The 13,070-nt window shown below is 40.6% G+C and overlaps 1 protein-coding gene across 17 annotated transcripts in view; it reads right to left on the bottom strand.

Moving 5' to 3' along the window:
* BIRC6 (baculoviral IAP repeat containing 6) overlaps positions 1–13,070 on the bottom strand; it is a 141,332-nt gene that overhangs the window by 10,905 nt on the left and 117,357 nt on the right. For all 17 annotated transcript variants that reach the window (XM_083497033.1, XM_083497024.1, XM_083497035.1 and 14 more), the window contains 3 exons: positions 6,778–6,988; positions 4,646–4,791; positions 2,393–2,503 (listed from right to left, as the gene is read on the bottom strand). In XM_083497033.1, coding sequence (XP_083353159.1) covers positions 2,393–2,503; positions 4,646–4,791; positions 6,778–6,988 — 468 coding nt within the window. The remainder of the gene's footprint in view (positions 1–2,392; positions 2,504–4,645; positions 4,792–6,777; positions 6,989–13,070) is intronic.

The following is a 13,070-nucleotide window of genomic DNA, read 5'->3' as shown; positions in this document are numbered from 1 at the left end:
TTATCATTAGCCATATGGAGCTTGTACAAGACAGGAAACGTAACCAAGCAGAGGACTTTCAGAAATAGGGTTACAAAACAAGGCTGGTTTAATTGCCACACAAACAATTGTTTACTTTCGTTATTATCCTTAGTTAATGTGAAAAATCAACTTTTCACTAGATGAAGCCCTTGAAGACCAAAACAAGCTAATATCATGATCCTTCTTAGAGACTAACTAGTATCTTGGATAAACTCTAAAATACTGTCACTGGCTGATCATCTAGGACCTCCCAAAGCTACTGATAAATGCTGATTTTTAAATATTCTCTCCTTGAGAAAGACAGCCGCAGCATGACAAATCTGATGGATTATATGAAGATTATCTCCAGCATCTATGGATTGGCTGCCACGTTTCCTCATAAATGACAGAGAGCAGTCTTACTGCAAAAACCAGGAAAAATTTACACATACTGACTTATTAACATGTTCTTCTTGGATCATAAACTACTTGTGCATTCTCTTTCAGCTTCAGGCTACGTAGAAAAATTGCTGATAATTTCCTAGAGATGTTAAGTGTCTTTGTTCTGTTTTCTAAGCAAGAATTAAGACTGCATACTACTTAACCTTCAAATAGTAAGTACTGGTTCTGTCTGGTTTGCCAGCTACAGCCATTCGTGGACAGAGATAGGCTGACCTGTAGTCCATGTACGGGTAATCTCAAGACTGGATTACTGCAATGTCCTCTATATAGGGTTGGTTCAGAAGCTCCAACTGGGGCAAAATGCAGCGGCCAGGCTTCCGATTTTTTTTTGGGGGGGGGGCACATGACTGGCAACATGTGACACCATTGTTAAAACATTGGCACTGGCTTCCCATCTACTACTGAACCAGGTTTAAGGTTCTTATAGGGTTGCCACCTGCACCAGAGGCTGAAATAGAGCCAGGGCCTGGGTTACCCGAGCTGCCACACTCACACCTTTTTTTTAACCCCAGAAACCCAGACATTTGCTTGAGATTGTAAAAATTCCCCCAGACGGGCATGTAGACCCCCCCCCCCCAAAGTGGATATGTCCAGGATTTCCCAGATGTATGGCAACCCTACTATGCAAGTCCTGAATTACTTAGGTCCAGTGTACCTTAAAAGGTAAAGGTACCCCTGACTGTTAGGTCCAGTCGTGGACAACTCGGGGGTTGCAGCGCTCATCTCGCTCTATAGGCCGAGGGAGCCGGCGTTTGTCCACAGACAGCTTCCGGGTCATGTGGCCAGCATGACTAAGCCGCTTCTGGCAAAACCAGAGCAGTGCACGGAAGCGCCGTTTACCTTCCTGCTGGAGCGATACCTATTTATCTACTTGCACTTTGACATGCTTTCAAACTGCTAGGTTGGCAGGAGCAGGGACCGAGCAACGGGAGCTCACCCATCGCAGGGATTCGAACCATCGACCTTCTGATCGGCAAGTCCTAGGCTCTGTGGTTTAGACCACAATGCCACCAGCGTACCTTAAGGACTGCCTAAACTTTTATCCCTAGCTTGATCACAGAGACCATCTGCAGAGCTTTGCTGGTTATTGCTTAAAGTTGGCAAGGCATATCTGACAGCAACAAGCAATTGAGCCTTTAGTTCCTTCGGCCAATTCCTGTGAAATGCTCTGCCAATAGAGATTCAGCAGGTGCCTCTGTTTTAACCTTAAATGCCTGCTAAGAACTTTTCTATGCCACCAAGATTACGCAGGTAATTAAGAAAACATCTTTCTGTAGTTTATGGTGGTTGATGTTTTCTGATGTTATATTTTATAATTTTACATGGTTTCAATATATATAGGTATTCTTGTTGTAAACAGCTTTGATTTTTAAAGATTATATAATAAATATATAAATAAATAAATGATCCACTAGCTTTCCAGAGATTTTGTACAGTGGAGTTACTAACACTTTTATGTTTAGATACATTTACATTCCTCTAGCTCCACAAACCTGGGGCCTCCTCTTCACTCAGAAGATGTTGTAGAACTCCAACTCCCACCAGTCCTAGCAAGCATGACCAATGGCCAGGAATGAGGGGAGGTATCATTCAAAAACATATGAGGGCACTACATTGGCTAACCCTGGTCTAATTTGGCTTCTGAACCTAAGCAAATGTAACCAACAAATTTCTCTCTATTTGCTCTGCCTCCACTTTTTCTCATTTTTCATTCATCTGTAATTCATCCCCTGTGTAAAATTCTAAATTGTAAGCTTCCTAGGAAGGGAATCCATCTTCGTGTGTTCATATGCACACTGAAGGCATATAATATCTTCAATCTCTTACTCATGTTCATACACATAGATATGCAGGTTTTCCATTGTGACTTTCACCCCAGACATGCATTTTGTGTTTCAATACAGAAGGTTCAGACTGATTTTCAACTTACCAAACTGGAGCTTTTTCATTACAACCACATATTTTTCTTCAAGGGATCTTAAAACCGACAAGGGCTTGGGCTTCACGGCAGCTTTTTTAGAGTATTCAGCCAATTTTCTCTCTGTGTAAGAAAAAAATCATATTAAAGAAACCGCATAAGCCAAAACTGATTTATATGAAATTTATCTCACAAGTTTCCCTTTGGTCAGGGGTTGGGAACCTCTGGCCTATGAGCAAATACTGGCTTGCCAAGGGTTTTATTTGACACATGAGGCTGTTTTTGCCAAACTATCTCTATCTGCCCACCGGCTGATGTTACTGATAATGTCAGCTGATTGGGAGCATGGAGGGCAGGGTTTAATCCTGCACTGAATGTGTTCCTGCTTCCAGCAGGGAACACAAATGGGCAGCCAAGGAAGCAATCTTTTCTGTCCCCACTCATCAGCTAATGAGCAGGTGTTAAAGCCCTTTGCAAAAGTGCTCTATGAAATAGCTCTGTGCTTCTTTTTTAAGGAAGCAGGTGGTAGGGGAGAGGAGAAAACAGCCTGTGCAAATAGGCCTTTCCCCCCTCCCCCCAACTTCCTGACACCCACTTAAAGGAGAAGTGCAGGGCTGCTTCAGAGAGTACTTTGGCTAAGGGCTTTAAAACAGCCCCCACCACGCTTTTTGCAAAGGAGTTTCTGTTCCTTTCCGAGCACAATTCAAAGTGTTGGTGCTGACTTTTAAAGCCCTAAACAGCCTCGGCCCAGTATACCTGAAGGAGTGTCTCCACCCCCATCGTTCTGCCCGGACACTGAGGTCCAGCGCTGAGGGCCTTCTGGTGGTTCCCTCGCTACAAGAAGCCAAGTTACAGGGAACCAGGCAGAGGGCCTTCTCGGTAGTGGCGCCCTCCCTGTGGAATGCCCTCCTACCAGATTTCAAAGAGAACAACAACTACCAAACTTTTAGAAGACATCTGAAGGCAGCCCTGTTTAGGGAAGCTTTTAATGTTTAATAGTAGATAGGTAGCCGTGTTGGTCTGCCATAGTCAAAATAAAAAATTCCTTCCAGTAGCACCTTAAAGACCAACTAAGTTAGTTCTTGGTATGAGCTTTCGTGTGCATGCATTTTGTGTGTGTATCTGAAGAAGTGTGCATGCACACGAAAGCTCATACCAAGAACTAACTTAGTTGGTCTTTAAGGTGCTACTGGAAGGAATTTTTTATAATGTTTAATAGGTTATTGTATTTTAGTGTTCTGTTGGAAGCCGCCCAGAGTGGCTGGGGAAACCCAGCCAGATTTTTTTGGGGGGGTATAAACAATAAATTATTATTATTATTTATTATTATTATTCCTCTTTCAGCCTATAGAGGCTCAAGTGGGAGCTGTTTTAAAGCTCTTCACAAACAGCAAGAGGGCCTTGAAGCCACTGTGGGTTCCCAAAGTCCCTCCCACCTTCATAGTTGGCACACCTGTGGAGCAAAATCAAGATCTGACAACTTAACCTTATACCATGCTTAATTTGGATCCAACCTATTTTTGGTTTAGTTCCAGTCCTACCATCAAAGTATTGATGAGGATGTTTTATAAGGAAAGGTTGTATGTGTCATTGACAAAAGCGTTTACAAGTTTTGCCTCAATTGCGTTATTCACCTTGGTATTGCCCTGTGGAACTTCCTACCATGGTAGCCCTGCTCAATGGTGGGAATTATAATTATACTGATATTTTAAAAGTAGTATAAATATTAAGAAACCAGTAGTTTTATCCATTTGCTTATATGTTTATTCTTGATGTGCCTCTTCCACAAGAGGTCTAGAGAGCAGCAGCATGAGAACAAGCCTTTTTTGGTGGTGCCTCCGTTTGTTGAATTCTCTTCCCAGGGAGGTTTGCCTGGTGCCTTCGTTAAGTATCTTTTGGTGCCAGGCAAAAACATTTCTCTTCTCCTAGGCCTTTGGCTAATTAAACAAACTACGGCCTTTTGTGTGGTGGGGTTATTGCTTTTGTTTGTTACTATTTTTGTGGTTTCATATTGTAAACAGCTATGTGATCCTTGGATGAAGGTCAGTATAGAGGAGTAGTAGTAGTAGTAGTAGTAGTTGTTGTTAATGCCCCTAATTAACCATTCTTATATCCTTTTGTTGAAAGTCAGGTTGCTTTTACAGTTTATGTATATGTACATTTAGATTATTGTAATTAAGTGGTGTATATAAATTGGTCAGGTAAATAAATAAATAAATACTCCAGGTAGGTCTGCAGCAAAGATGTGCTGCTGACATTGTTTACCTTGGTTTGCCTGGCGCAAACTTGTTGTAGCAGCATAAACTATCTCAGCAGTCCTTTGGATATCTGGTACCAAAAGCGTCAGTCCCTCTGGCTCTTGATCTGAAGTATCTGACTTCACTCCAGTTTTAGTCTTGTCCTTTTTAGACCTACAAAATAAGAAATGACTAGGGTTTTAGGGAAAACTGTCAATGGAAATGCAGATTCCCTCTACTACCAATTGCTGTGTATTTGCCATTAAATATATAAAAAAATTAAAATTGTCCGGTAGTACCTTAGAGACCAACTAAGTTTGTTCATTAAATACAATGACTTCCCAGGTCAGCAAAAGTGTGTTTAATGTTAAGGGAATGGTGGAAAGTATGATGCCAATAGAAGAAATTCTTGGAGAATTTGGTTCAAGGTTCCTACTTAATCATCCTGGACAACTCAGAAGCCTCATTTACAATGTAGCAAGGTGCATATGCACGAGTGACTAGTCTTCTGGTATAACAAGGGAAACTAAAAAAAGAACCTGGTATGTGTCTAAAAAGGAAATAAAAACTAAAACAAAATTATGTCTCACAAATTCTAGAAAAGTCAACCAGAATTTATAAAATGAAAACATTCTATAGCAAGCCAACAACATCCATTACATACAAACTTATAATCCATTAAATTTTATTAGGTGCTCAATGAAACAATATTATTGTCTTGTTTGTTATTATGCTATGCATTTTTGTGTCTTTATATTCTAAACAGCCCTGTGATCCTTGGCTGTCGGGTGATATAGAACATATTGGAATTATAATTGTAAAATGCTTAGAACCTCCTTTTTTACATTCAGCTCAAAGCATGCTGCTTTTGATTTCAAATGGACAGCTTCTTTTTCAGTTTACCTAAGCAGACTAAAACTGAACAAGCCCAACAGATTCTCCTCTAACCAAGCAGTTCCTATCCAAGTTGAACTTTAGGATACCCTATTCAAATTTCAGCTTTTAAAGCTGGAATGGGAAACCTTTTTGGCTATGTGAGCCTGATCTTTATCACATGTAGCCTTGCAGGTCAAATTTGATGGGTGAGGCCACCCACCTGTCAATAATTTGACATCACAATGACATTACAATACATGGAATTTTTTACTGCAAAAAAAATGTTGCTGGGACCTCTGGAGAAATCTCCAGTTTCTCAGTGGAAGACGTGTCTGGAAAATGGAGTGCAACTATAATTCTGCTGTTGCCAGGCACGTCTTCCATCAAGAAATGGTCTCAGATCAACAGTGTCAACCTTTGTCAACAGACCTAACAGCAAAATTGTGCATGTGTTATTTCAAAAGCCTGGCAGACCTTAGGTGTTTCTCATTTTACCATTTTATATATGAACTAGTAAAAAGCTATGCACTTGCTGCTCAGCTTCGAGGCTCATAGTCATAGAAGATCTGGCTGCAGAGATTTACACGAGAGATTTACTGTACTTGGCCGGTCTGCAAGCAAACTTGGTGACTGCCAACTCTGGAAACCAAGGTATCAGGCAGAAGGGGTCTCTGGGATTACCTTCTAGTTAATAGTTGACAGTAAACACAACTTCCTGTCCAAGAGACTGGCAGATTCTGAGAGGGCAAGGAACTCCTCTGGTCTAAAAAATCCAGTCTTCTAAACAAGAGGTGCTGTATCCTTGGTTAAATGCTGTCTTCTCAAACCTGGTACCCTGTAGATGTTGTTGGACTCCAGTTCCCATCTGCCCAGTCAGCATGAATAATAAACTGGGACGATGGGAGTTGGGAGTCCAATAATACCTGGAGAGTGCCAGGATGAGGAAGACTGGTTAAAAGACTGTCAGATGTTGAGAGAATTTTCATTAAAGATATGCCTTTCTTTGCATTTGATTTACAATACACCCAGGAAATACATACTGCAACCTGTGTTTAAGATAGGAAATAAACAATATATAGTTTAGTTGACAACGATGTGGTAAACCTGTGTCTTATCTATGTACAGGGAATTATTTTCCAAAAACAAGCATTTAATTCTGAGAATCCTAACTTGCAGTCAGAAGTGGTACAGCACAGATACAAGTTTCTAACCTTAGTGAGAACAGTTCTGAGTGAAAATGGTAACACATGGTATTCATAAAATTCTACGAGGTTAAGAAAATACCTCAGTCGGTTAGTATAAGTATCAACACACGTCTTCATTTTAGCCAACAGAGTTCCAACTGAAGTCTGGGACTCCAGTTGCTCTTCTTCCTCTTCTCCATTTTCCCCAGACAGAGGCAGCAACAATGGCACCATAGATGTGCATGAAGCAATAGCTCGGAGAAGCTCTAACAGAGCTCTGTACAGGGGAACATGCCTGGCCATATCCAAAACTAGGAAAGAGGAAAAACAACATGGTTAAAATTCCAACCAACTAGATAAATCCTATGCAGCAGAAATAGTTACCTATCATTATCTAAATTTCTTTCCTGCCCTTTTTCCCCAAAGGAACCTGGGGCAGGAAGTAACAAAATAACAAAACAATATATTTAAAAATAGAATCATATCTAGAAGTATCAGGAAAATTTGAAAACATTTAAAACCATTGAGAGCATCCAAACATTTTGAGAACCTTAGTTCAAGGGTGCTTGCAAGTTGAATAGGCAATAGGTATAGTGACCTAGATCACAGGTAGCCCTCCAATCCTCCCTGACTATTGGCCATGCTGATAGGAGTTGGGAGTACACATAGCCAGAGGGCACCACCCTGGACTACAGTCCAGAGAAAACACAAAGACCAGCTTGAAGAACTAGATGTTCTCAAGTAGAAAGAAGTGATGATTAAGAAATGCAACGCTGGACAATACTGAACCATTTCCATTTAAAGAACAGAAGTGGCCATGCAGATTTAGGATAAACATCAGGAAGCAATTCTCACGAAACTGTCTTCTATCAGAACATGCTGCTTAGGGACATTACAGATTTTTCTTCCTTGGAAATTCCCAAGATCAGGTTGGCCACACATGTACTATGCATTTGAGAACATAGGATGAAGTTAACAAGCAACAATTTTGGGAGTTCCTAACACAATCTTTGCTTGTAAATGAAATTCAGTTCAGGAACACACACCCCCAAAAATTATCACAGTGAGTGGCAATATTTCCCTCTGCAGATGACAGTATAATCAAGACAAGGTAAGACAAAACAAAAGCAGTGGTCTTGGCCTAGAAACAAACAGTTCAAAGGGGTGAAAGCCCAAATGAGATGGTAGAATCATATGTTCCCAGAAAAGGCAACCATGACAAACTAAAGAACGACCAGAGAGGGGCCTTGTTTCTCCTATCCAGCTATCTTCCAATCAAGCCTGAGCATGAAACTATTTGGTAGAATGAAGCAGCCAAGTTACGCATGGGCTTTCTGGCCCTCAAACACCATGAAGTGATCCAACACTTTGCTTCTGCACAAGGAGAACAGGCCTGGTTTTTTTATTCTGTTGTTATTTTTGGTTAAAATATTTGGAGGGATTGTTCAGTTGGGTTAACTATGGGCAACAACAAATCATGGCTTTATACTGTGCTCTGCTGCCACAAAACACATTTTCTGGCAACAAGTCATGGTTTGTTGTTGACTTCTGAACCATGGTTTCTTTTAATTATGGCTTGGAATTTTGTCTGAACCCAACAGCCTTGTTTAACCATGGCTTGTTTGGCCACCCCACCCTACCCTTACCATGGGAAGAGCATCTGAAAACAAAACTATGGAGAAAGAATTCATGGCTTGCTTGCTGATCTGTATGTTTGTGGTTTATTAAACAGACTACAGTTAAAACAACCCATGGCTTAGTGTTATGTGGAAACATAATATGTATTCATGTTTTGGTTACTTTTTTAAAAAACAGAATACTACAGAAATATTATTTTGTTTTTTACTATTTAAAACAATATATTGCCAATATCATATCACATCATGCAGCAGGGATGGTGCATTATTCCTAACTATTGGCCATACTGGCTGGCTGAGACTGACAGAAGTTGGAGTCATACAATATCTGGAGAGCAGCTTCTTAGCTACTCATACCCTAAAGGCAAATTGTGCTCATTAGAAGACAATAAAATAATTTAAAATGACTATGAATCCCAATCTATCCATGTGCATGTACAATTTCCTAAACCTTTACATGCCAGTGGAAGCAATGACCCTGTATCTACAGAAAGTATGAATAGTTACAATAGGACTGTTACTTCACATGAATAACCCACAGCTTCACACAAATAAGCTTTGTGAAAACATCTTAGAAGCAAACACACAGTTACATGAAACCTAGTTTTGCTAGATCTACAGCCACATTACTTACGTAAATACCAGTTAAAATTAAGGTTAGCAGTATTAAATCTGAAATAAAGTACAAGGCATTGCAACATACAAAATTTTAAAAAGCAGATTAAACTTTATGTGAACAAAGAATCGCCAGTAATTTGAAGGGGTTGACAAAAACTGTAGTTAATATACTGTATTCAGAAATTAGAAAGTCTTCTATATCCCTAGAGAAATGCAATGATCAAACTCAAAATATGGAAAGGTAAATTAGTTCCTAACACCATTTTTTAGCTGGACAGAAAAGCCTAACCACCTCCATTTTCAAGAAGGGCTGAATCCGTCAGTAGCACTTCCTATTTTATTAGTACATTTGATCTTGAAGTCATCTTCTGTTTCACTATGAAAAGGGTTGGCAATTTTTTTGGAGCAGTGTGCACATTTCAAACTTCAAGACAGCATTGTTGGCACCAATAGCTGCCATGGGGACATAACACAACATTTCACTTAGACACTGAACAGGAATTGGTACATGGATATAGCTTGTCTGGTGTCATGACCTGTGCAGTACCCTCTGCTGAAGAGACTACAAGTCAAGGTGTTTCTTCTTCTTTGTTTATAAAAACACATAAACAAATGACATTTAGCAGAGAAAGCACTTGAACCGGCAATTCAAACACTGGTAATTTTTAAAAGCAATGGATCTTGACCTAATGCTAAATTCTCTTTACGTGCAGTCTAAGGTAAATGGTCTCTGATGAACAAAGTCTCCTAAGAACGAGGACAAAGCAGAATTGCTCACTAGAATTAATTTTTCTATTTTGTGTTACTTTGGAAAAAAAAATCATCACCATCATTTTATTTGTATGCCACCTTTCCATAGTTGAAACTATGCTCAAGCCGGCTTACAACAGGACAAGATTTACATAATTATAAACATAACAGAAGTCATAAACAATAAATAAAACACATCAAAAAGTGCACAACCAAATGTAAACAATTTCCACATAAATCATAAGATCTAAAACTAAAGATACAACAATAATATCAGTTAACACCCACAAGCTCTCTCAACCTCCCATAAACAATACTCCAGTCCAAGAATCTGTTCAGCAGCCTCAGCTTTTGTAGCTGGAGTCAGTCAGCGCTCCACTCTCCCTAGCTGGATGGGAAAAGGCCAGCAAGGCAGGGTGCAGGTCTTCCAGGGATCACAGCCAAGATGCTCTCATTTAAAACAACACAGATAAAAATCAAAAACAATTTAAAAGAGGAGCCCTCTCTGCTGAGCAGCCGCCACAGTCCTTGTGAAGCCTATCAAGCCCTGTCCCAAGCCAGGTGGAGAGAGGCAAGGACAGGGCCCTTCATGCCCTCAGCAGGCAGTCCTCCTGGGCAGCAGCAGCAAGAGCGGCAGTCCTTAAGAGCCTTCCGGTGATGTAGGTTAGACTGAAAGAGAATGACTGGCCAAAGGTCACCCATGAACCTTCATCTCTGAGTGGGGATTTGAACCTAAGCCTCCCAGGCCTTGTCGAGCACTCCAGTCACTGCACCACATTGCCTGGTTGAGTGAAATGGTTGAAGTAAATGCACAGGAAAGCTGCCCATAAACGTGCAATTTTCTAGAAATAAAGTTCTAGAAAGCATTAAAACCAGGCAAATCTTACTCCTTGTTGATAGTTCTTCCTGTCACTAAAAAGGTAAAGGTAAAGGACCCCTGAGAAGTCCAGCCGCAGACGACTCTGGGGTTGCAGCGCTCATCTCGCTTTACTGGCCAAGGAAGCCGACGTTTGTCCGCAGTTTTTCCGGGTCACGTGGCCAGCATGACTAAGCCGCTTCTGGTGAAAACAGAACAGCGCACGGAAATGCCGTTTATCTTCCCGCTGGAGCGATACCTATTTATCTACTTGCACTTTTGGTGTGCTTTCGAACTGCTAGGTTGGCAGGAGCAGGGACTGAGCAATGGGAGCTCACCCCATCGCAGGGATTCGAACCGCCGACCTTCTGATCGGCAAACCCAAGAGACTCAGTGGTTTAGTGCCACTCACATCCCTAGGACACCTTTATTTGGCAATATGAAATCTGTCTTCATTTTCTTTATACTTGCCCTTGAAAGAAGAAAACACATTGTGACTACAGTTGATAGCCTGCTGTGTGCTGCTTCATGCCCTTTGGAAACGGGTAAGTCCTTCTAAACTTTTTTTCATTCTATTTACATGTGATTTATTATAAATTTTAAATTACATGAGGCTGTTCATTTCCAAGATACTGTTTCTGTTTGAATCATTATTGCGAACTGACAGCTCCCTAAGATAAACATAGCATCCCTGTCCACATCTGTTGCTTGCTAATCTGTCTCCTTCTTCACGGTTCAGCCTTGCTACACCAGCAAATGTCATAATGAAAACCGTGCTGGATTGATACTCAGGCTTCAGAAGCAAGACAGCTCTCAAGAACTCAGGGTTCTCAATGTCAATTCTGCTGTGATCCAGATTTCACAGTCACCTTTCTCGCTTCCTGCTTTTAGACTATTTAATTAATGCTGATTTATGGCACAAAATCTGGCCTTTAGATACACATTCATTTGAGGTGCATAATTAGAATGCTATGTGAAAGCAACTCTTTATTAAATCCAGTTACAAAATTCAGGAGACACAAACTAAATATATATTAAAAAAAACAAAACTTTAAGGCACATAAAACATACATAATTTTAAAAACACCACATCACTCAAGCCCTAACACTAAGTGGTGCTTATTTTATTAACTTTTACCTGCTTACACAGGGGAAGCAGTGATTGTGGCTCAGCACATAGTGGGCACTAAATAAATGGCAAGAACTAGTACCAAACTAGTGTTTAACATTGGTCTTTTTGTCCAATAAGGGGGCTTTTTGTCACATGGGGCTGGTTTGCACAATTTGTAGTACATAATGCTGCAGCATGGTTGATGACATGCGACACCCCGTCAGCATGTAACACCTCTGCTCAGAGATCTGCACAGGTTGCAAATTTGCTATTGTTGGTATATAAAGCCCTCAATGGCTTCAGACTTTTCCAGTTAGATTTAGGAATGACTCAAATGACATCCCTAGATTCTTCAAGATTAAAACTAGGGCCTGTATCCAATAAAGTGATCACATTCATGCAATAGCTTCTGTTTACGCAAGGAACATTCTGTCCCTTTCCTTGCTCTATGTGTCCTTGCAAATCTGTCCTGGATTTCCCCAGAAGCCTCCAGAACATTTTTTTTTGGGGGGGGGGTATGTCTGTGCAGAGGGATGAGTCCAATTGTTCAAGCAGAAGTTCATCCACAAGCATAAGGACTTTCCTGGATACAAGCTGATCGTTTCCTAAAAGTTCATATGTAAAGTATTCCAAAAACCAGGAAGTAAGCTGCTGCCAGAAACATGGGAAATCATTCATATTCTATGCAGTGATATACCTTGAATGAAGCCAGCCAAACTTTGCTTGGAACTACCAAAAATCTCAATCAGTGGGCTTGTCTGTATGTGTCTTTCCATAAGGAGAGACCCTGGGGGCAGTGAGCTGGTTAATGTGAAAGGATGTCAGCCATAAGAATGTGCCTTATTTTCTGACCTGTGTCAGCTTTAGTAGAATGCTGCATTGCTTATTTCACACAACCACATCTCAGCTATATCCATACGCCTGAATATGCAAAGCAAGCAAAAATCAGTGCCTGTGAATACTACTATTGTTATTTATTACCCGCCCTAAGGTCCCAGGGCAGGTTACAACAATTAAAACACAACATTAATATTAAAACACAATACAGTGGTACCTCGGGTTAAGAACTTAATTTGTTCCGGAGGTCCATTCTTAACCTGAAATTGTTCTTAACCTGAAGCACCACTTTAGCTAATGGGGCCTCCTGCTGCCACCGCACTGCCACTGCACGATTTCTCTTCTCATTCTGAAGCAAAGTTCTTAACCTGAGGTACTATTTCTGGGTTAGCGGAGTCTATAACCTGAAGAGTCTGCAACCTGAAACGTTTGTAACCCGAGGTACCACTGTATTTAAAACAGTTTTAAACAACATAAAATTACAAAAATGAGGTGGGTCCTAAAAATACACATCTCAAGTGTCAAAAGCCAGGGTGATCAGGTGCCATCTTCAACAACAGCTGAAAGCTGTATAATGGAATTGC

This window comes from Podarcis liolepis (genome assembly GCF_965112155.1).
Source record: "Podarcis liolepis genome assembly, chromosome: 3".
Lineage (NCBI taxonomy): Eukaryota > Metazoa > Chordata > Lepidosauria > Squamata > Lacertidae > Podarcis > Podarcis liolepis.
This window is presented reverse-complemented; position numbering and strand designations above follow the sequence as displayed.